Genomic DNA, 25,814 nt, shown 5'->3' with positions numbered 1-25,814 from the left:
CATTTTGTGTGTTTGTGTTTGTAGTACCAAAACATATAACTCATAAAATGGTCATAACAAGTACTTTTGTCTCGCAAAAACCTTCATCAACTGTTAAGAACTTCAACCTAAGACTAAACACACCCGGAAGATTGCCGGAAAATAGCCGCCGTTGATTCCCATAACTCTATTGGGATTGAAAGAAAAGAAAATATCAACAAAAATTGATTTTTGTATAAAAACATTTTTAAGTGCGATTTATTTTGATATTATTATTTTGATATTTATTTTGATTTTTTGATAGATTTATTTTGATATTTTGATATAGTTGACAGAATAGTTCCAACAAAAATTTTCTGCAAACGCCGCGCGTGAACTACCAAATCTTTGCCCAATTAGGTAAAGAATTTTTACAGCTACTCCTCTCTTTCTCTCTCAAAAATGTTGAACTCTCGGCGTATTTTGAAGTCAGTTCATTTTCAAAAGTAAATTTTACGCTGAATATACAAACATGTTTCTCAATAAATAAAATTCAAAGTAAATTGAGAACATCACCTCTAACTAATACAATATTAAAAGAGCAGATAAAGAATTGAAACAACAGAATGAATTCACAGGCTCAAACAAGAGCATTCGAATGGATGTGACAAAATGTCACTCGGGTCTTTTTCATATTCATCTTAGTTCCCGTACACAAAGCATGAAAGATGTCAACACTTTCAAACAATTGACATTAGTTACATAACCAGACAAAATCCAAGTTTCACTATTGAAATAAATGCGGCTCTGTTTACGTGCCTCGGCCTTGATGGATCGTTTCAAATATCGCTACATTACCTATCAATTAAGTTGCCTCTGCGTAATCATAAATGTCAAGCAATTGGCAGTCCCGTACTTTAAACATTCCGCTTCAATATTTTCGAATAAAATCAACATGAACAATTACTTTTTCGATCAGGAACTTTTGCAACCTTTCCATCACCTAGCGTTGTAAACAGATCATTTCAATAAGCATTTATATCCCTCAATCACAGCTGTTCACTTGTTCAACGTTTGGTTCAGGAGCAGCGCCATTGCCATTGGACGAGTAACTGGCTCGTTTGTCAGTTGACTCTGGTATCCCAGGAGACTGGGACGTGGAGGGGCTATCGGGTTTGGCACGATGGGTGTCAACAGCGGGCACATCCAGTTTGATCATCTCAACTCTGCACCCGTAAGCTATCGGGGTCAATTTAAACACTGTATGCAATGGACATCGCAGATATGGGAGGTCTTTCAGTTCCTTCTCCAGGTAGTACGCAAGCAGACATCGCAGGACACCCTGATGGCAGACGACCAGGATATTCTTGGATCTCTCCAACTCCATGATAACAGGTTCCAATCTGGCTACCAGATCCTCATACGATTCACCTCGCGGGTATCTAGAAAGAACAAGTGTGTGGCTGCAGAAACTGATAAAGCTCCGAATGAAATTCATACGAACAATTATTTACAATTTCAAGCTTTGCACATGAATGAAAGGACTATTTTCCCGTGAAACTTTCTATATGAGTTTTGTCATGAGTAGCTAACAATACTTTTTAATGAATACAAATGTTAAAGTATTAAAATTGTAGTAAATTTACATTACAAGAAAAGTTGTTTACCATATGGGGTCTTTTCTGCTAGCGCCCCCCCAGCCTTATATAGCCGTTAAATTTTGCACCCCCCAAAATCTAAGTTTTCGCGAATTGTAAGAGCGATATTTGCATTTCATTGAAACAAGAGTGTCTAGGTAGATTGAAGGCACCTTTAGAGTAGTTGCCTTTAGAAGTTTTAAAAAATCAAGCCCTTATTGTAGCCGATAACACCAAAAATGATCTAATACAGAAATTTTTATTGATGCTTACGTTATATGCAACAAATTTTGGTTGAATACGTAATACTTTCAAACCATAGCTGTGCTAGCTTTTAGTAAATGCATATTGTTCATATATGTTCACGTATAAGATTACTTAGCTTTAACAATATGTTTACACATTTATAAATGGGGGGTGCCTAACTAAGCGGGGGGGCGCTAGCAGAAAAGATCCACCATATGAAATTGAACTTTCCAAAAAATTGTTAGACCTATCTAAACTCTTGATAGCTTTTACAAAGCGACTATGGAAACATAGCCGGCAGATTGCCGGAATAGCTGCGAAATAGACTTGCGTGCCGTAAAATACAGATGGAAAAAGATACAGAAGTGAGTTGATAATAGTTATCGCCGCCGCCTATAAAACTTACAAGTTTATTTCAAAGGAGGTTGTTTTTGGGTGCAAAAAAACTTTCCCTGTCGCGTCTCGAACCGGCGATCTCCGGATTAACAGCCAGTCGCCTTAACCACTCGGCTGTCGGACCATACAATCTGTTTTCTTACAATCAACTTTGTTTTAGGAACAGATTCTGTTTCTGAATAACCGCAATTTAGGTCACGCAGAAAGCGTGAAATCAAGCGCGAAAAAGCCATTTAAGCAGTGACGAGACAGAATGTTCTAGAACAAATGTAAAACGAAAAAAAAAGCGTCAGACAACGAAACAAAAAAAAACCAAGAGCACCGCAATATAGCTACGCTCAGCTTACAGCTTCGCAGCTATAAACATTAAACTTCCTTTTGTTCTTTTTCTATAGCTTCGAGGATTGTCGAAACGTTCATATTTCTTTAGCGATGTGGAAAAATATGGACCAATACACTGACCTGTAGTGATATTTGTCATTATCTCTTGCTTTGAATTCCTTCGGGAACTTGGCTTCAATTTCCTCGTACGTCAACGAGTCACAAACACCCGCATCAATCTCATTCAAATTCTTCCATGCAAGTTTGGGAGCATTGATATACTGTGCTGTCTGGCACGTACGTTTCAACTGGCTTGTCCACACCTGCAAGTCTGGCAAGTTCAATGACGTCATATACTGGCCCAATTTCTCGGCGTATATTACCCCGCGTTCCGAGAGATCACTATTACCTCCGATCCGACCCTGCAAGTTGAGGCAGGACTCACCGTGGCGTGTGAAATAAAAGGATCTGGTAGTCGGGTGGATATTCATGAGGTAGTACACAATTTTGCACTGAATATGGCTGTTAATTTTGTTCACGACGTAGGTTTTCCCACAGTCGATTAGTTTCAAATATGCCGAGTTTTCGTGCAGATCTTCTTCAAGAGGGACGTATGTCTCTTCGTAATGGGCAATCCGTCTCTGTAATAATTCACATAAATCAAATTAGATTTACTAAAAACAAATTTATGATTCATTTACCATCAACCATAACTAACAATATAATAGCAGGATTATAGATAATTATCGTTAATCCTTTGCAATAAACCACGGTTTTTACACGTTTTACATGAGATAATACACATGAATTTAGTCTATACAAGAGCTATTTTGGGAGATGTCATATTGTTTTGAAAGTTTACAAAATTGATTATGCGGGGAGACTTTGTCTCGTCAAACAATCAACGCCATCTAAGGTTGAATTCGAACGTAGATGGTCAAAGGTGTTGTTATCAAATCCAAGTAATTCTCCACTGCCGCGAAGTTCAAAGATGACCGTCAGTTCATCTAATTTTGACCTAATCCAATTTAGTTAAATAAATTCCACCGCGCGAAGGTGTGCACGCTTGTATGTACATGTATATAACTATTTATCTGGCTACTATTTCAAATTAACGGCTTTGATGTCAAAGCTTTGTCAAAACCTGTCCGGAAATTAATATTATCTTTGAATCAAAATTAAAACATACCCCACAGATTGCCGGAAAATAGCCGCCGTTGATTCCAATAAGCGTGATTGGGATTGAAAGAATTGAAGATATTGAAAAAAAGATTTTTGTACAAAAACATTAAGTCCGATTTATTTTGATGGCATTTCATAGTTGAACATACTTCTGTTTCTTAGAGAGAAGCTACAGGGGCAACTATCATTACCAATAAGCATTAGAGATGGCAACTAAGACTTATAGGAAAGACGTTCAAATAGCGGGCATCTAAAATTGGGCTTTATGGGTTTATCCCGTTTCTATTTCTGACTTCAATTTTTTATACTGACTCTGTTCATTTAGAATTGCTTTGCTGAGCAACTGATTTTCAAAATCACTTTTAGCAGAATGACAAGCCTAGAGAAATCAAAAAGATTTCACGCAAAATGTTGAACAAGCTGCAAAATGAGGTAAAGCGAAACATTTTTTTTTGTTCGACGAAGTAAAAAAAACATAGCCCGAAGAATTCCAGAAACGACTCGAGAGAGAAAATTGCCCATACTTATGACTAAACAACTAGAACAACTATTGTGAACCATGAACCTCCACAAATGCCATAAAAAATTAAGGAAGAACAGAAACGGCATTCAAAAACAAATTGAAAAAAAAAACTAGAAAAACTTAAGTTTTTTTTTAATAGTACAAGGAAACATAAAGCCGAATAAAATTCCTTTGCAATTAGACCAATGAAAAGCTCGCAAAACAATGGGCAAGTCATAATAGGCTAAAAAACCTGTCTAAGATTTAAAAAAAACTGCAAAAAAAAAGAAAAATGGTTTAAAATTTCTCCATTTTTCTGTCTATTTTCCTAAGAAAAAAATCATTTATACCCATAAAACTTTAGCAAATTGGTGTCTGAAAATTCCTCAAGTAAAAAGCTTCTATTCAAATCACACTTAAAGCATAAAAACAAAAAAACAGGCGAAAAATTATTAAATTTCGTCTAAAAATCAGCAAAACTGATCTAAAACATCCAAATTAGCATTTAACTCAAATTAACTACTTGAAACCTTCAATTACTATCAAAAAAGCCTAAAACTAATAGAATTTCAATAAAAACCTCATAACCATCAAACGTTGCAAAAAACTGCTTTTAAAAGCCGCACGTGAACAAAAAAATTTCGCTCGCTTAGAGAAAAATTTTCACAAATCAATTTCTCGCTGTCTCAAAAACAGGGGTATGACGAAAAACCACTCTCTTGTCGCTCCGCTCTTCACCTTTGTTCAGCACCAAAATCACTCCAAGTTTTTTCACGCGTTCCATTTCCCGCTTCAAAAATCACTCCAATAAATGTGATTAACTAAAAAGGACTTCTCCAATACTCCTCTTCGGGTCGTAAAAAATAGGAGCGCTATAATAGCCGGCTGAGAAGATGAGGGCAGCTATTAAAAATAAACAAAATAAATTGCACCGATCTTTAGAAATTTCTGGCTATTTCTGCCTGCCAGTATAGATCTATTGAACCTGTTTTATATTAAGGGAATTGCTTATTACAAATTAAAGTGATAAAACTTCATACTCTATCTGTTTATTTTTAGAGCCAAGCTTGAAGAGGCCAGAAATTTAAAACAATTTTACCAATGTAGATAATTTTTTTTCGTATAATATAGATGTTTGGAACAATAGGGAAACGGTTTCGGAATAAAAGATAATCCGGTCGTTTTCTTGGATGGAGCATTATATGGCCATTTCAAATAGGCCATTCATTATATGGCCATTGCTATGCTCTTAAACCAATATTCGTTTTTTACCTTCCATGGGGCGTAGGATATTAGGTTAGATTCTAAAAATACATTTAATTCCGCTTCTAAACGGAACGCTATTAAGCATAAAACTAATGCCAGCTAGCAATCGCTTTAATGAACTTTGACAACCTAATGAACTATGACCTAATGACCTGTCTTTATATGCTTATCCTGTTTCTTTTGATCTTTTGATTTTGCTATTTTGACTTTGTCTGTATTCACATTGCGTAATTCAATGCATGAATGAATTTAAAATCCATTCAGTTGAAACAGTGAGTGAGGTAAGTCAGAAGTCAAACGTACAAATCGTGACTTATGTAAAACAAAATACGTGATCAAAAGGTAAACAAATTTAAAAAGGAGAGCGCCTTAATAATAGCCGTTGAGATGCTGACGGCGGCTATTAATAAGTGATACGTTTTTAAGTACTTTTAACTCGTTTGCACGTAAAGAAGACTATAAGGGACATTTGACAACTTTATGGCGTCGAGTGGATCTTGATGCACCTCTTTTAAGTGTTTTAAGTGCTATTCGCCTAATTTCCACAAAACTTTAGCTCAGGGTTTTTGCCTAATGACCACAAAATTTTCATTTGCCTAATCGAGTTTTCGCTTACTATCCCATCCCCCTCCCATTATACATCTTTTGAACCTGTTATTTGTCAGATAACTCCTTATAGCAACTTCAAGTGATCAAATTCATAGTATGTCTGTTAATTTTCATAACTAAGCACGAAGAAGCAAGCAGTGTGAAAAAAATTCACCAACAAAGCTTCAATTTTCTCTTATAAATTGGATGGTTGGAGAAATACCGAAAATTTTAAAATCAGAAGACCTTTTGGGCGTTTTCTCATTTGAAGCATAGTCAAGTTCAAACAATGCTGATCCAGTAAGCATTGCTAGTCTCAGACTCTTACCGTTATTTAGGTCCTTTCTGACTGTCCCCTTTCTTATTCCTTTTCCCTTTTGTCTTCAAGCATTTTATGAATAGATGACATTCCATAGAGAAAAAAAATAATGATATTTTAATTTTTAATCTAACACGCAACTAAACCCAAAAAACCGGAGTAAAAAGCCTTGTTTCAAAAAGAAGAGTAAAGAGCTTTAAGAATTTTGATTTTTAGCTTAATAACACTCTAACTTTCCATTACAGCTAGTTACGATCATGTCACCATTGATAACCCGAGAATTACTATATATTAATATACATGACACACAACACTGCGCTCAGCTTTATATTTGAAAACATAGCCAGCAGATTGCCTAGAAAATAGCCACGATAGACGCTTGTGGCCTTCCATGAATTGAAACAACTAAAGAAACAAGATAGGCAGATTGACCAAAAGTAGACCACTAAATTTTTTGGGTTAGAAACGTACTGTCAATTTTATGGCACATACGGTCTATAAGGAAAAAACCTTAAAAGAGCTTTCTGAAAATTGATATTCAAAATCAAAAGCTCAAGACTAATACTCAAGAATTAGGGCATAAAAGTTTGGCACCACTTAGATGCACACTATTGATCTTTAACCAATAAATGTTCACAAAAATTAAAGTTCCACAAGTGAGCTCAGAAATCATTTTTATCGAGTGAGCTAAGTCACGCAATTGACCTAAAAAGCAGAAATGACGTCACGTTAAGACGAAACAAAAATCTGTTAGAGTAAAAAAAATAGGAGCGCAATAATAGCCGCCTGGAATTGCTTACGCGGCTATTAAAAAAAACTCAATTCGAAGATTCACAAGCCAAAATTGCTTAACCTTAAAATCAGCCACGGCCTCCTCCGGATTGTTAAAATGCTTGTAATCCGGGCTCATAATCTTCACTTCTCGTATATTGTTTTCCAACATTGTCTTGTCATTCGTTATAAGCTCAACAAACATCACATCCAACTGCAACCTCTCACAGAAATTTGTTATCAATTTTCTTCTGTCCGGAGTTGAGTTAGTGGCATCGAACACTGCAACAGATCCTGGTTTCTGCTGGCACCAAGCGTCCATGTCATGAAGAGCTTCAAGAGCACATTGATGACGTAATTCAATGGCTGCTTTGTTGCTGCTTTTGAAAAATTCATCGCCTACAAGAAAAGAAAATGCGATAACTGAACACGCTTTAACTACCCTTCAAAATATGACTCTTTGAATAAATTGAAGAAAACAGTGAAAGAGCTTCCTTTACAATCGTGTTTAAGCGTTCTCAATAACATTAGAAGAAAAAGTAACAATCGTAAGGCGTTTAAAAGTATAGATTAGAGGACATACCTCGGCTTTCTGCAGAGAACGATCATTACTTAACAAACAACTTCTCCTTAAAATCTTTTTCAGTTTATGAAAATAGATGAAAAACTCATGATTTATGAGAAAAAGGGCATTAAAAACTGTGCCGCGTCATGAGACAAGTTGTGCAAAATGAATGTTTTCACGCTTTTATAGACAAAATAGATCTTTAAACTTTTACCTGCGTATCCTTGACGGCAAAATCACATTGTGTAAATTCTATATTTTTACAATCAGTCATCAAGTTTAAATAGTAACTACAATTGGAAGCTGAACTTTAATACAAAAAGAACCCATAGCAAAATTGATTACAGTTGATTACCTAGTCTTTGCATTACATAAATGTTGCAAGATTTCACAAGATTCTTGCAAACATCATACGATGATGAATTATTCTTATAAGATCTCATAAGAATCTTGTAAGATTTTGCAATAATTAGGCAAGCCATACAAAAAGAATATTGATGTTAAAGATCTTACAAGACGATGCTAATTAGACACCAATCTTGCATTAGGTACGAAGATTAATACAAGCCTTGTGAAAACTATGTAGCCTCAACAAATTGTTGTGCTACTAAAATAGCAGAAACTCGCCATTTCAGGTTTCGAATTCATTTTTTACATAAAAATATTTACTTAAAACGTTCAAACTAGCTCATCAATTTTGGTCGATAACCAAGACAAGACCTCTTCAACCTGACATATTTCCTGTTACAACCTGACATATTTCTCACTTAAAATTCAATGAAGATCGTTTTTTAAAAGTAGTACCTTGATATCCGCGATATCCCCCATCCTGTCTCTTCCTCCTGTACTCTCCCACATTGAAGACTCTGCTCCTGATTCCAATCCAGTTCAGATACCTCACCAACTTCTTGGCCACAAAAGTCTTGCCTCTATTACCAACAGATCACGATAATGTTCACTCCCTCAGATAAATTACAAGTGATTTGATGCGTTAGATGTCCTTGTCATTTTGCAAATTTCTCAATTTAAAATTTAGCTGGAAATAATCAACACTAAAATTGTCTAGCTACCAAAATTTTACCCTCGCCCAATAATTTTGGAACTTTTAAAATTGAACAATGGCGCGAGGAAAAACACTTTTTTTGTTCACAAATATCAAAAAATTATGATTAAAGTCGTGAACATTATCAAACTATCCTAGCAGGCAACCCAACCATAACCACAACTGTATGTTTCTGTGACATCTCGTATAGACTCCTGCGCAAATTGTGCTCTGGAACCAGGTATGTCAGCGCAGAATCGTCAAAACTGGAGATGACTCGTTGATGTTCCTGAATATATGCACCTCTGTTCACAGTATACGACGACGATGCACGCATTACTCACATGAATTAACTCAATGAATTTAGTTGTTTCACTTATTGTAATGAACTGACTACGCACTCAATTAAGAATTCAATACTTTTGCTGTGTACAAGTTCTGAACTAATGCTAACTTTTTACTAAAATTTACCATTGAGACAAAGTAACACATTCTAAATCAGCTAGAATTCAATTTTGTCAAAGGACGCAAGCTCATTTTTTAAGTCTAATGACAATTTTGAAAGGCTATCAAAATTACCAAGCACGTAATTATGAGCGGTTTTAGTGATCAAATTAATTTTAGCGTACTCAAGGTTTTGTTAGGGAACACAATAAATAAAGACCACAAAATGAAGAGCAGATTAAGGGCAGAAACTAATTATTAAAAGAGCTCTATAACTCAGCACAGAGATGAATTTATTCAGCACAGAACTTCGAATCATAATTAAAATAAGAATTTCTGAGAAATTCTGTAAAAATTACTTAAGAGTGGCTATTCAAAGAGTGCCACATTGAAAACACAGCCGGCAGATTGCCGGAATAGCTGCGAAAGAATAGACTTATGTGCCGTATAATAAAGATAGAAACAGATACAGATATAAGTTGAAAAAGTTATCGACGCCGCTCAAAAAGCTATGTAAAAATCATTCAGCGATAAATCAATAAAGCTTGTTCAAACTCATTGCACAGAGGCCTTTTTCAGTAGGGACCTTTATAACACACAGAGTTCCTTTGACTTTAAACTAAATCAAATTAAACTTAAGTTTTAAATCTTGCATTCAAACAAGCCGGTAGATTGCCGGAAAATAGCCGCCGTTGATGCGCTAGATGCACATCGGGATTGAAGCAGAAAAAGAAAAACGAAGAGATAGAAATTGACAAACCTTTTTCCCTAAGTTTCAAAAATTATTCAAAATCAGTGTGCACTTTCAGTTAGATTCTAAACCTATACTTACTTCAGCTTCTAAACTGAAGGGTATTCAGCTTAATACTAACATCAACTAGCAATCGCTCTAATGAACTTTGATAACGAAAGTCAAAGACTTAATGACCGGGCTTTATCGGTTTATCTCGTTTCTTTTGATTTCTCTCTTTTGACATTGACCGTATTCATTAAATTACGTAATTCAATGCTTGAACGAATTTAAAACCCATTCAGAAGTCAACCGTGAAAATCGTGACCTATTTAAAACGAAAAACGTGATCAAAAAGTAACGCGAACTGAAAAAAATGAGAGCGCCTAAATAATAGCCATTTGAGAGGCTGAGGATGGCTATTAATTAAATATGTATGATCAGAATCTAATCACGCAAATGAGCTGAAAACGATGTCTAAAGAGAGTGAGAAATGACACCCCGTGCACAAATACCATTAGTAAGAAGAAGTCATCCAGAAAATTTGAATCGAAAAAGAGCGTCAGACGACGAAACAAAAAACATAGCCAAAAGAAGTCCAGAAGCGACTCAAAGCGTCAAAACCTCATAAAACACTTCGCATCGAGAAAGAAATGCAGCAAACTTTCATTATATTGAAAACATTAACCTGAAAAATGTCCAATTTTCTTAAGATGGTGAAAATACTGATAGGCTCAAATATCTGGCAGCGCTATACAAAAAACAACTCATGATGCTGGTATTCAAAAAAGATTTCCGCAATCAGCTGTAATACCCAAAAACACATTTTGAAAACATAAGTCAGAACAACATGTTAGAAAATAAACTAAATTTTTCGAAAGAAAAAGAATGCTAAATACAAAGACTCAAAACACCACTGCATTAGGTTTTCAAATCAATACAATTAAGATAAAATTTCGATACTCTTCATTCTTGGAGATATGATAGCCAAAAAGAGCTCAAACTATTCCAAATTAGATTGATCCTAGAAAAAACAAAAGAAAAAGAAAAAATATTTGAGGGGCAAAAAGTTTAAAAACAATATCCAAGCCCCCCACCAAAAAAATGCAGAAAGTAGTAATCATTCAAAATTTTGCAAAAGGACTTCCAGCAAACTTTCACTTATGCGTTCTGTTCAATGAGATCAATTGCAAACCAAAGAATTGACAAAACCCTAAGCAAAAGCTGAAATCGTTTAATTTTTATTAACTAGAACAAAACGAAAAACAAATAGTTGCTAAGGGAATGCAAGAATGATAGACGCTGGCATGTACAGATTATAGACACAATGTAAGAAACACAAACAAAAGGACTATTTGATTCTTGAAAAATAAAAATCAAATTTATACGAAAAAATGAAGAAGAGAAACAATTACATTTAAAGATTGAGCATTCTAGACTTGGAATCAACCAAGAACCATCCTCCCGCACAAATTACAAAAGTAACAACAAAAATCAAAGCCTGGCAACGTTGAAATGTTTTGCAAAATGTCAAAATATTTTTAATACTGCATTTGTTAAAAAATCTTAACTGTATTTCAAAACTTAACGCCGAAAAAAAATTGAATTATTAATAAAGCGAAATTAAAAACCCTGATATTGCATAAGAAGTTTCTAGTAAATTAAATCAAAATACAAAAAAACAGAAATGCAAAAAAACTAGCAGAATCTGCTTAGCATATGCACAATTTTATAAAACAAAATTACCTCGCGGTAGAAAGACGCATTCAGTATACGAATTATCAACGGGAAGTTGTCACATGACCTGATTTAAGATTTTTGAAAAGACGGCAAAGATCCGAGAAAGAAAAAATTATTGGAAAAGAACCCTTAAATAAACTATAAAATCAAGAAAAATGAGCTAATTTTATCTTAAAACGCATTATTAGGCTCCGAAAACAAATGTGGCATCTATTTCCGAGGAGTAGATTTCAATATGACGTCGAATCAAATTATTTCAATTAAAAAAACAAATTGCAGGCCAAAAAACTGGGCTAATCAGACAAAAAAAACGGCTAAAAAACGTTATCTAAATGTGCTATTCCCTCAAAAACACTTTTCAAAGTCGAAAGTCATTCACTGAACAGAGCGCATGATAAAAGAACTTCTCTCGCTCAGAAAAAATTAGTTCACACGGTAATTTCGCTGTTAGTTCAAAAAGCCATCTGAACGAATAGTACTTCAGTTAAAAATGTAAGAAAACTAATACTCCTCTCCGAGTCGTAAAAAAAACCAAGAGCACCTCAATACAGCTTCGCTCAGCTTACAGCTTCGCAGCTATAATAAAAACTACACGTTAAATTGTGCGCTCAATTTAAACTTCCAATCTGACCATTAGAACTAAGGAAAAGTCGCAGATTAATAGAAAGCCAGCAATACGGAGGTAAAGCAAAATGACGACTACCAAAAACAAAAGTATGCAACCCTATGCGTCTGTAACGCAGAGAACAACACACAACCGAACCATGCTTAACACCGATTAAATAAACGTTTTTTATTAACAGCTATAAGAAACTAATAAATAAGTAAAGTTGAGCAAAATGAAAATTTACATCTGTTGAGTGGTTTTCGTGAACAGCTAGCACCAAAAAAGCTTAACAGCATTCTACAAGCTAAATAAAACCTACTTTAACGTTTTAAACCTGAAACTATAAAAAACAATTTTTCACTTAAAAAATTGCGTGACTTTTGAAAGCAGTAAGGTTAAAAAATTTCTCAATTAAACACAGATTGCTAAGATAAAAACACCAGGCTAATACGATATAATCAAAACAATTTACGCGCAAATTAAAGAAAGGCTGCACTGCACTATATTAGAAAAATTTAAAAGATCAGCACAAAAAGACAACTAAAGTTGCGGAGCACTTGCGCGAAAAGTCATTTTTCTTATTCGTGTTGCATCATCAAGTGAGAACCAAAATCTATAAAAATGGTCAAATGTCCTCTAGTCAAATGTCAAATACACCATTAGTTAAATTTTAAACCTTGCTGACGCCCCGAAAAAGACGAAATTCAAAAAAAAACCCTCAACTTAAAATATTGTATGCTTAACGAGTTTCCTAGTGATACCATGCACAACTTTCGAAGATGAATATATCGATCGGCCAAAATTGACTGAAAAAAAAAACAGTTAATTATACAGTTCTTCCGCCACTAAGTGGGGTGGGAACAATAACTCTGTAAAAAGATTTTGCACTAAACAATTAAACTTTCGCTATTCGACAAAACCTGGAAAAGACTCATGTTAATGATATAAACTGCTATCAATCGGAGGCTCTGCATATGCTCAACAATATGCAGAGCCTCCGATTGATAGCAGTTTATATCATTAACATGAGTCTTTTCCAGGTTTTGTCGAATAGCGAAAGTTTAATTGTTTAGTGCAAAATCTTTTTAACTTTCAAAATTTTTAACTTTTCCTTTTTAACTTTCAAAATTCGCTATCCCAATTTTAAGATTTCATCAGCAACGCCGGAGCGCATTAAAATGCTACATCATAATTGGCTGACCGCGCGGTTGATAATTCAATTACTAATACAACTGAGCTCACCTTTTTCTGTTACATCAAATTGCAATACAGCAAATTTGCTGACAAACACAGTGAAACGAATAACCCTAAAATGTAAAAAGCAGAATATTTGAATGCATAAAATGACAAATTAAAACGAAATCTTGTATCGAAATATACAACCCCAAGAATGTTTCAAAATGAATACAATTACACTATATTGTCACTATGCCATAAAAAACACTATCCAAAACATTACTCGTTGGCTCAAAATACTCAAAATCACGCAAGTTTGTCTGATATGAGGAACCAATGACTAATTTGAATGGTAATTTAAAACCATAAAATTGCACTTCAAAGACCACTGAAGACCCCACAGGTGAATCAAATTCACTTACCCTCTAACAGCAACCACGCTTTGTCTGCCCTGTTAAAGTTCAACGAACGCTAAGCAGTTAAATATGCGCCCATAAAATATATGCAAATGCGCACAGACAATTACTGCAAAATGCTCTAAATACACATACACGTACACTGTAAACAAATGGGAGAAATAACTGCAAGGAAGAGAAGTCGAAGGAACGACTATTCTGGACGGGCAGGAAATTGGAACTGAAAAGAGAATATAAACAAAACTGAGCCAATTTATCAAACAAAGCAACAAAATAAACGCAAGTTCAATACTTTTGTGAAGAAGCCACAGCTTGTGAAAAACAATATAATCACAATACTTACAATTACTCTTTCGAAGCAAACTTCAATTTTCTGGTGATTTAAATGCTGATATGTTAATGTTTAGTCTAAAAAATAATTATACGCATTAAGCAGTTTGAGTTTTACAAGGGATGGTTTGAAAAAGACTGGTGCCGATTGAAGCAAAATTGGAAATGCAAAGTATAAGAATTAAACGCTTGTCGCTTTCAGATTATGCGCATATTAACCAAATGAAGCATATTAATAATGAAAGTTATAACAACCAGCTCTCTGAAAAACCGCACTCATAAAACGCTTCACTGCAATTGTTCCATTAAAAACAAATTGAAGCCACCAAATAGTTTAAAACAGATTGAAAAAAAAACGAAAAACAAATTAAAAGTCTATTGAGCAAAACTAAAATAGATATTATCGAATCGCTTTAAGCAATATTCGCAGGAATGAAACAAAACTTAACGTTATTTTCAATTGACAAAAGGAAGTGCTAAAAGCGAAAATGGTGAACTAAAGAGAGCTATGTATATTAAATGAGGAAAATTTCCCGTTCGCGTCGCAGTACTAAAAGAACGACGCCTGGCAATATTACTTCTCTGCTGTGTCGACATATTGAAAAAGCATTCTGCAACAATCATCATTGAAGCATGCAAAAACATAAACACCTTTCATTAGCTTTTTAACATGCATGAGGTTCTTCTATTAAGTATTTCCAAAAATAAACAGATAGACAGATCCTAAAAAATTCAAGGTAACAAGATGGCTCCAGGATAGAATGGCGTATTCCAAGATAGTAGCCAGCCATTCAAATTGTCTCAGAATGCAGCAAAAAAAAATTAATGGATAAAATTATTTAGAACGACTGCTATATTTCATCAATTCTTAAGAATGAAGTCCATGAATTTTGGAGACGCATTTAATTAATATGCGGATTTGAACACTAAACAACAGCCTAGTCACGGCTTTTCATATCTCATACTAGGCGCATAAAACATAACCGACTAAGGAAGCATGCATTGCTCGCATAGGCAATTCTCGCATAGGAATTGCTCGCTTATAGGCAATTCGTTTCAGAGCAACTAATCAGAGTTACATAGCCGGCAGATTGCTGGAATGGCTGCAAAAGAATAGACCTGCGTGCCATATGATAGAGATAGAAACAGATACAGATCTAAATTGAAAAAAAAAAATCGACGCCGCTCAAAAAAACTAGGTAAAAAACATTCAGCAATAAATTAATAAAGCTTATTAAAATCATTCCGCAGAAGCCTCTTAATAGGGACCTTTACTGTGCAAATGAGTTTCTTTGACCTTAAACAAATTCAAACAAAACTTAAGTTTTAAAGTGCAAAAGTCATTTTATTGAGTGAGGTAAGTCACGTATGATCAAAATATAATCATGCAAATAACCTAAAAACTTTCGCTAAAGCGAGTGGGAAATGACGTTACGCGCGCAAATGCCGTTAGTGAGAGGAAGAAGTCATTCAGAAAATTTGACTGTTTCAGCTTTGCTGAGTGAACAAATGTAAAACGAAAAAAGAGTGTCAGACGACGAAACAAAAAAACATAGCAGGACAAGTCCTGACGCACAATTCCAAGAATTTTCAATGACTAAACAGAAAACTAGACATAGAAAGGACTATGAATGGATTGGGAAAACCATTTAAAAAAAAAATCCGATCCAAAAAAACGAAAACACTGTAAAAATCAAAGTGAAATTGCCGCATGTGAACAAAAGAAACCACTAACGAGAAAGCGAATTTTTGTGCAAACACCGTTCTCGCACTCTACTTTAAATTTAGAGCGAAAAAATTTCAGGCCGCAAAACCACTCGCTTTTTCGCTGCACTTCCTGTTTCGGCGTGACCAAAATAACTACTCCAATTTGACTGTAAATCACTACTCCAATTCGGCGTGACCAAACACTGTAAAAATCAAAGTGAAATTGCCGCATGTGAAAAAAAAACCACTAGCGAGAAAGCTAATTTTTGTTCAAACACCGTTCTCTCACTTTACTTTAAATTTAGAGCGAAAAAATTTCAGGCCGCAAAACCACTCGCTTTTTCGCTGCACTTCCTGTTTCGGCGTGACGAAAATCACTACTCCAATTTGACTTCAAAAATCATGAAAATGTGTGAACAGATCTTAAAAAAGACAGCGCCCCAATACAATTCAAATTCTTTGAATTATAAAAAAAACCAAGAGCACCGCAATATAGCTGAGCTCAGCTTACAGCTTCGCAGCTATAAAAAAAGACAAAGCCCCAATACAATTCAAATTCTTCGAACTGTAAAAAACCAAGAGCACCGCAATATAGCTCCGCTCAGCTTACAGCTTCGCAGCTATAATAAAAAACGTCGAAATAGCGTTATATCGACAAACAAATCAAAAACCCGTACTGAGTCATATAGTTAAGTAGCTACTCTCCTTAAGTAGCTTACCTTAAGTAGCTCCTCTCTAACTGATAATTTGAAACCTGAAAGCATAGTTTTAAAAATTCAAAAACTTCGAAATAATTTCTTGTTGCGTAAATTAAATGGAACCCTTAATTTTAAAACTAAGCCGAAAATTTTTGCAAAAATCTAATCATAGTTAATTAATTGTTAGAGCCAAGATCTATTATTAAAATGAAAATTTCCTATTATGAAACTAGTTCTCCAGCTAGATACTGAATGATAAAACAACAATCGAAGTTATTGATGTTGTCAATGTAAAAAATTCTCTGAACAATTTGTCTTCTCATTATGCTAAACAGCGTTTAGAGTAGAATGCGCCTTACAGAATACACAAGAAGCTAAATGTTCTAATAAAGCTTAACCTAGGCATGTGCCAAAAAATGTTTTTGATAACGTCTCATTTTATAGAAAAAGTTTTTACAAGACACAATCCATGGTTTTTTGGAAATAATCTTTCTTTGATCATTAACGTTATTCAGAAGAACAGGACAGTATTATTCAATATCTTTACGGTATGAAGAATCAAATATGCATTCATCAACAGAAAATTATTTTGATAATCGAAAACCCCGGTTCAGTTGCAACCAACTGACTTCATTATTGAGTTTCGCAGACTATATTTACGAGTGAATGAACAATTACTATTGCACAAACTCAAGAAGTTCAAGGACGTCAGCCCAAATGTCAAACACCAACTGAGGACTTACGAATTGCTCTCAGACAACTAGAGAGGGGTTGACTATGGTTTTTGCTAATTTATATATATATTAGAGAGCAAGTCTGCACAGGTGAGGTTGGCGGGCAAGAAAAGAGTGGCGGGAAAAGATGAGAGGGTATACAAACCACACAAAATTTATTTCTCCTTCCAACGTGAACATAGGCCTACACAGGGTGCATGAAAATATACCCAAAATCAGAAGACCCAATGTGCCAATATACCCAATGCCATTAAACCTAATTTATTCCCTTTGATCTTTTCGTTCAATAATCCTATTACTAATTAGCTCTCGTCATTACAGGCATGTTTTCTTATGATTAAGCTGATGTAATCCCATGTTTGTTAGGATAGTTTCATATCAGGTCCCACGGGCCGCTGAGACATGGCCACAGCCCGTGAGGCTTTGCCAATAATGACACCAACTAAATATAATGCTAAATGATCGCTCTTGTAGTTTCATCGATAAGATAAAATAATAGGTATATTTTGGGTATTTTGTCACATTGGGTGTTTTGTCCTGACAACCCTACACAGATTTTGAGGTGCTGGAGGCTTGGGGGGGGGGGTTGAAGAGTGCGTAAGCTCTGGGTGGGGCATCAGATTTGAAGAAATGCACTTCACAGTATGCACATATCATTTCTTTCTGAACGAAATTAAGTCACGGAAATTTGGTGGTCAGAAAAAAATCAGTAGTACAAAAACAATGCACAAAAAAGACCAACAGGACTACTTTAATTACAACTGAGAGCAATTGAAACAACTCAAGTAAAAATATTATAAAAATGCACACATTACAAGAATATATGCTTCAAAATTTTTTCGAGAGCAATTAATCGGTATAAAATTGCTTTATCATCAACCATCATGTGTATCAACATTAAAAAATCGTACAAACGCTTAGCATAACTTCTTACAAACCTATCGTCAATTGACTGCAGTATCGTTTCTGAATACTGAGTTGAACGTGATACATACTATCACAACCATTCGACTGACTAATGTCGGACGAATTGCTCTAAAACAAACTTTCTTGGGAAATACACCAGACAACATAATTGGACGAGCTGCACCGGCGGGGAGAGATGCTCAAAGGCGAATTATAGGATCATTGTTAAATCTATGCGTTGTTTACTTAAATACAGCTTAAACTACATGCTTACGTTCACTTTGAGTAAGGCCGAATAGCAGAATATCAAAACATAACCGACTAACGTCGCACGAATTGCTCTCAAACGACAGGCGAGCGGTTGGCATCGTCAGTACCTAGCCACGGTTTAGTGAGCCTAGCTTTAGCTTGATTCGACTCTGCATTTTTTAGTTTTCTAGCCTTGTTAGTAAAATCAAAGAAAAAAAACTGATATTTTAAAAATTTGCAAAATATTGCAGAAATTAAAAGAAAAGTTTCCACATATCGCAGTAAAAAAATAATCATAACCAATTTTTGTCTTTGGAGTTCTGTCCTGTAACCCTTCTGCAAGACAAAAAGATTCGTTGGCCAGTAACGATCGTTAAAATCAGAAGAGGACAAAAATAATCAAAAACAATCGCAAACTTTATTAAAATCTTGCTAAAATTCAAGATATGAAAATTTTCGAAACCATTTTATTGTCTCAAGAGACTATTCAGTATCCTTATTTCAAGATTTAAATAGTTTCACTAGCTCATAAAGATCCACAAAATTGGAACACGATATTAATTTTCCAAAAATTTGAATTTTATCAAAAAATTTCTCAAGCTGGAGTGATTAAAATATTGATAACAATTCCATTAACTCTGGAAACTATGCAACCCATTATTATTAAACCTTGGAGGAGGTCCCTAGGACGCTGGTGACGGAAAAAAATTCAAAAGATTCAAAAAACTCAAAATTGCAATTATTTTTTAAAAAATTGCTTAGATTCGTGACATTAAAATCTTGAAAAATCTTCCATTACATCTAGAAGATAAACAGTAACCTATTTTCAAACCCAATAGGAGGTTCCTTGGCTCTGGGGCTAGAAAAACCTAGTTTTATTATTTAAAACAATTGCTAAAATTTGTGATATTAAAAAAAACTATTTCATGGCAATTTTTTTTTCAATAACTCATTATCGAACTCATAAGGAGGCTTTCTGGCCCCTGCGTTTGAAAAGACGTGAATAATGAAAATTTAATGTCAAAAAATTGAAAAAATTTTTTTTGTAAAAAAAAAAACGCTAAAATTCGTGACGTTAAAATGTTGAAACAATTCCACTACCACTAGAAACTATGCAGTAACCTACTAAGGAGGTTCAAACCCTAGACGTTCCTTGACAGCTACGGCAGGTGTTTTTAGCGAGCGGTTGTTCGTCAGTAGCTAGATACCTAGCTACGGGGGTGGGGGCTTCACACTATAAGGATAAGTCTCCAAAAACAGTTTGAGCTGAAAGGTTCTAAGAGCACTTAATGCCCGCTAAGCGCTACCTGTTCATCCCGTTTTTGAGGACGAAAAGTCAAATGGGTCAAATGAAAAATCGGTCATGCGAAAAATGACATAAAAAACGATCGACAGGACTAATATAATTGCTATAAACTTCGTTTGAGAGCAATTAAAAACAATGAAGTATACAGATGCACCAGATTTATTGACCCAAACTCAAATTTCCGAAAAATCTAAAAATATGAGATCATAGTACAATCATGGAAATCCCAATTGAAGGATAGATATCACACCGAGAAGCCTCACATCGATGCCTCAAACTAGAGCTCTATACTTCACCAATATGTGCAACAAATCATCATCAGTGCTTTTGGCCAAAATAATTTCAATAATTATAACGGTTATTGCTCTAAGTCAGTCTTGATTGTGATCACAGAGTCAGATAAGATCATGTGTTTCCATCATTTCCACGCCGGAATAAGAACATCCAGAATTATAGTATTAACGGACCCATATGACAATACACTTCTAGACAGATAAAAGCGGTAGGAGAGACCACCTAAATAAATTGCCAAATAAAACAGCAGTACAGACCTGGATGATAACCAATAATAAAAATGATGGGGAAAGAAATGCAAGGCTAAGAAGAAGTTTTGTCATTAACTTCACTGCGTTCCTAAAGTAACAAAGGATATCAGCATATCAGGGAATCCGTCAAAGTGGAACCTTAACGAAAATTATACTGAAGGTTGACGAGCAACCAATGCCAAAAACCTATTAAAACAAAGTTGAGAGGTTCGATTCGCTTATGAAAATTGCTCCAGCTTTAATTTTTAAATTTAAATTGTTATAAACTTGCAGAAAAACGCTATTTCAAATTTTCGAAAATCTTTTTTAATGATAAGATACATGTATTAATTCATGGGAAGCAACACGTAATAATTTCATTAGCAACACAATTTTTTGACGAATTAAAAAATCAAGAAAGCAATAATAGCCTACGAAGATAACGGTGGCTATTAAACACATTGAAGACTGATTGAAAAATTACTTCTCACTTTGAATTAGAAAACTCACTTTGAAACCGCAAAATTGTGTACTCTAAGACATCTGTAATGTTGAAAATTTTCCCAAAATTTCCAATAAGGGTAAAAATAGAGTAATAAATGATCGGACTATTTGTTGTTACGAAGAAACGGCTCTCAAACAACCAGAAATCTATAACTACGACCCCAAAGATACACCGGAAAAGAAGATAAAATGGTGAAGACATTCTTAGAAATTGAACCGATTTCAAAAACTGAAAACTAAAATTTGAGGTCCCAAGAAAAAATTTTCCACTTTGTTGCAATTCAAAAAACCTGAAAGTTAGTTTTCTCTTGTTGGAGATATCTTTGACAAAACCAATTCAAACCATTTAAAAAGGATATACATCAAAAACTGAAATAAAAAAAGTTAAAAATAACAAGTAGATTTCACCTTTGATGATCAGCGAATATTAATCATCCTCCTGTGAAAACATAAGTGAAAACTAAATTGAAAGATTCCAAACATTAAAAATTATTAAGCAAAAAATGTGAAAATAGAGTACAGAAAATGGCATTACGAACAAATTTTCGTTGAATTTCAAACACCAGGCAAAAAATATCTGAACTATCAATAAAACGAAATCTAAATACCTGAAAGTGCTAAACAAACATAAAAAATTGAACAGCTGGACAAATAATCGGTTTTGTGATATGTACAAATTGAATAAAAAACACCACATGCCACAATATGAGAAAAGGATTGCCTGATTTAATAAAAGCACATTACCATATTAAGTGATTGCAAAAAAGTTCCTTCACGGATAAAAACCATTAAAAAATTATGAAGAATTGAGAAATTAACACATTTTGGACGGTCAACTTTATGCTCCATTATGCCAAAAAATTTTGAAGTCAAGAAGGATCATTCAAAACAGAGCCTAAAAAAATTTCTCTCGATCAACAAGAATTAGTTCATATTGCATTTTACTCACCCTTGCTTTTAGGCCAAGAAAACCAATACTCGGTGTCTTAAAAACCAAGAGAAGGGAAATAATAGCTCAACTCAGCTATCGCTATAGCAGCTATGAAAACAATTTTCTGCACTCCATCGAGGATTTCCGTTAAGATGCATTTCACGCGTTTTTTTTTGTGAGCTAAAGGTTTTTAGTCACCCTCACGATAATAGACAACTTAGACAGCTATTCATTAAAAAATCATGACTCAAAAAATTGAAACCACGATAAATAATGCAATGAACAAAATTACAAACAAGAATTTCCTGTACTCCACCAAGTATTTCTAAATAAACCGTTAAATTGCACGCTTAAATTGCGCTTGTTTTTAATCAGCCTCACATGGACGTTTTTCTTGGTCATAGACAATATATATAGTACCGCCGTCTCAAGAAGCCGCTTTATTGTCTTCAATTATAAATCAGCAGTTGATTACAAAAACTATAGTACTTATTTCTCGCGATCAGTCTTGATTGTGATCAACGAGTCAGATAAGATCATGTGTTTCCATCGATTGTTTTTTTTTACAAAAAACTGCTTATAAGGCAAATAATTTCATTTAATTAATTATATTTTTATATTTCTTGTTATATTATAAGCGAAATGCAAAACTGAAATCATAATAGCTGTTTCTTTTTCTCAAACGTGATTGAACAAAATTTGCTTCGAAAATAGCTAGACTTCAATTTTCTGGTACATAGCAAAAAGTCAAATGGGTCAGACGAAAAATCGGTCACGCAAAAAATCGCATAATAAACTACAGGAGCAATATAACTTTGTTTGAGAGCAGTTAAAAATCTAGTTTTGCATGAAACATAAAAGACTTAAATAGCGTTTCGTCTATTTTCTAAACCAACGACAGACTGTGCTTAAGTCCAAACCTATACGATTAGGCAAACAAAGCGAATTTCAAACTGAAAGGCAACGACTAATACAACAGCACAAGAAATTATGCAAACAAGTGAAACATCTAAAACAGCCCAAACAGTACTCATACTAAAAACCATATCAACTTTTCAATTCTTTCATTTAATCGAGAGGCATTCAACAAAATTCTGCTCAAGAATCGTTTTCAATTTTATCTAAATATTTTCAGTCTCGATTTTGATCATGGTGTCAGATAAGATCACGTGGTTCCATCACAAACATTTTTCAAAATAAAGTTATTAAACTTTAGGTTGCAACCCATCAAAGAACACAAAATTAAACCAACTTATAGAAGAACAAAACTTATTCACGGAAGAGAGGAAACATGCAGATTTCGCAAAATTTTGTCACTAGTTTAAATGATAGACCGAATTTAGAACTGACGAGGATTTCTAATTGCAAAATCATTATATTCACTGGATCACCAGTGATTATGTTCCATCAGCTTATAATGTGTTAATCATAAATCAGAGATCATGTGTATCAACATCACGCTTGATATACAATTCTACGAAACTTTGCATTAATATGAGCGCTTTTTTATTTCTAGATAATAAATAGCGGCCGAGGTTTTAGCATAAGATTGAGGAATTTTGATTCTATCGCTTCCTATATCAATTACAGTCATTAACAACAGACAATCTAAAGCTATAGAAACAGCTTCGATTGCTTGCTGAATGTGCACTTTACAGAGCTTTTATCAGAAACGTGTGCAATTGTTTGCGACATTAAATAATTAAAGTAACAAGTAATGAAAACATCAATTAAACATAAAAACGGATTCATGAACAGAGAAAATTCATATCTCAATGTCATTTTCAAATTATGCTACCAAAAACATGATTGCTTTTTCGCTTTGATTTCAGGATCAAATTTAACAACGCAAGAAACCAAATACAGGAAACTCAAGTATTAAGCACGGAACCTATTTCTCAATGCTATCGATAAGCCCAGGGACTTTCAACAAAATTCAACCAATTTTTCTTTTTTTTTTCAATTTATTTTAATATCTTCAGTCTCGATTTTTATCAGGATATCAGATAAGATCATGTGTTTCCATCATAACCATTTGTTCAAATTCAAGTTGATATAATTTAGGCTACTAAAATTTCACCCATCAAAGAACAAAAAGTTCAACTAGCTAATTCATTAACAAACAAAAATTCGTTCACGAATATGGAGAAACATGTATAATTTGTTAAATAATAATATTCACTAATAACATTCACTAATAATTATAATAATAATAAATAATAATATTCACTAGTTCAAATGATTTGTCAATTTTATAGGAGTTCACAAGAATTACTAACTTCAAATGAATTTTTAACTGCATCATAAGCGAATTTGTTCCATCAGTTTATTATGTGTAATCATCAATCAGAGATCATGTGTATCACCATCACGATAGATATATACTTAAACCAAATTTCGCAATCTGATAGCGCATTTTTATTACTAGTTAATGCAGAGAGGCCGAGGTTTTAATGGACGAATTTGGCCATTTTTTAAAGACTGCCGAATCCGCCGTCAGTAAAATTAAAAAGCTACAGATATACAAAAATATTCAACTGCGTGCGAGATGGGTAGTTTTTATAGCATTTATTACAGATGTTTCATTGTATGCAAAGTTAAAGGATATATTCTGTCCCACGCATGCGCACATGTTCTTTTTCTACATAATAACGTGCTATATAACATCTCATAACTTGTAAGTGGGGGGTCATAAGAAACATTGGGGGCGGGGGTTGATAGATTGGAATATACGCGGATCAAGAGTTAGTTTTGAAAAAAAAAACACTAATGCAAATATAAAATTTTCTAACAAATGCAAATAGAAAATTTTCTTACATAGAACGAGAGACTGCCGATTCCAAATGTGTTAGGCGCGCTGTTCGAGTTGAGATAGTCATCAAGATCATCAATTGAGGAACAGCTGAGGAGATGCTGTCTTGTATTTCTTTGAGGAATCTTAATGGGCGACTGGCGATGGGATCCAAAACACGCACTCCTCTGCCCAGAGAGATTTCTTCTCCGGATGTGAGGCAACCCGATTCCATCGCCCAGAAATGAGGCAGGACTGGAAGACCCTTGGCGATTGTTCTCGGCTCGCTGGTCTATTGTGCTTTCACCAGATTGCACAAAATCTGACAAGGTTGTCGAGGTTGACAGCTCAAAGCTGTTACTAATGATGCCAGACAAAAAGCAGAAGCATTAGGGGTGTGAAAAAATTCCTCTGTACGATTGATCTGGATTGGAATTAAGTACCTTACGTTAAATTCATATTTGATGTTAGAATTGACACTAAATTTTTAAACAGGGCCTGTGATCCACATTTTACAAGACAAAATGCCTTTCTGTCCATTTATGGCAGAACAAAATCTGAGATTTTTCGACTCCGAATTAAATTTCAAAATTGTTTTCTCATTTACAAAGTATAAAAAAGACACATTGAATACGCAATTAATTAGCATAGAAAATACTACCGGTCTACATCTGGTCATATCCAAGGTCAAGAAACGAGATATGGTTAAATTGACCCTGTCAAATATAAACTACTTGTAATTGAACCCCCACACCTACAGCCTTCCTGATGTATTGTACTGCCTTGCAACAAAGTTTCCTAGCTTCTGCTTTTTGTGACCTGCTGGTACAGAGTACTTCACCAGAAGCCGCCATTGCACACAAAATCGCTCACACATTTAACACTCAACAAGAGCTGTTAGTTGAATAATGAAGACACACCGCCGAATATCATCAGATGAAAGTGACTTCGTTTTGGTAATCTGTGTTAATAAGATTATCGATCAGAAAGGTCGCATTCAGAGTTCGTGAAAGAATCACACGCAGGGAACAACATTGATTGGTCCATTTATCAGCTCCATGTGGCAGAACATCAAACATTAGTTATCTGTAATTACAGTTATAACAATTAATATGTAACACGCCTCTCTAAAACGTCTGCGTAAGGAAACCTTATTCTTCTGGTTCAACAATAAATCAAGGACAAAATTTCTAGTAACTTTGCTGATTTCTATTAGAAGATCCGCTTT

The 25,814-nt window shown here is 34.5% G+C and overlaps 1 protein-coding gene across 2 annotated transcripts; it reads right to left on the bottom strand.

Annotated features, from left to right (window-relative positions):
• Window positions 1-451: 451 nt before the first annotated feature.
• Window positions 452-25,673, bottom strand: LOC142356357 (6-phosphofructo-2-kinase/fructose-2,6-bisphosphatase-like). 2 transcript variants are annotated; one of them, XM_075408287.1, is made up of 7 exons: window positions 25,406-25,673; window positions 24,613-24,946; window positions 8,952-9,082; window positions 8,556-8,683; window positions 7,269-7,585; window positions 2,700-3,199; window positions 452-1,400 (listed from the first exon to the last, which is right to left on the bottom strand). In XM_075408287.1, exons 1-7 carry the CDS (start codon window positions 25,438-25,440, stop codon window positions 1,004-1,006), a joined length of 1,842 nt encoding a protein of 613 aa, XP_075264402.1. In that variant the 5' UTR covers window positions 25,441-25,673; the 3' UTR covers window positions 452-1,003. The 2 variants fall into 2 exon arrangements, with proteins under 2 accessions (XP_075264402.1, XP_075264405.1); XM_075408290.1 differs by having other exon boundaries at window positions 24,613-24,940.
• Window positions 25,674-25,814: the final 141 nt, after the last annotated feature.

The sequence above is a fragment of the Convolutriloba macropyga genome, chromosome 2 (assembly GCF_964194025.1).
Source record: "Convolutriloba macropyga chromosome 2, txConMacr16.3, whole genome shotgun sequence".
Classification (NCBI taxonomy): Eukaryota; Metazoa; Xenacoelomorpha; order Acoela; family Convolutidae; genus Convolutriloba; species Convolutriloba macropyga.
The sequence above is the reverse complement of the archived record's forward strand: the minus strand, read 5'-3'. Positions and strand labels throughout refer to the sequence as shown.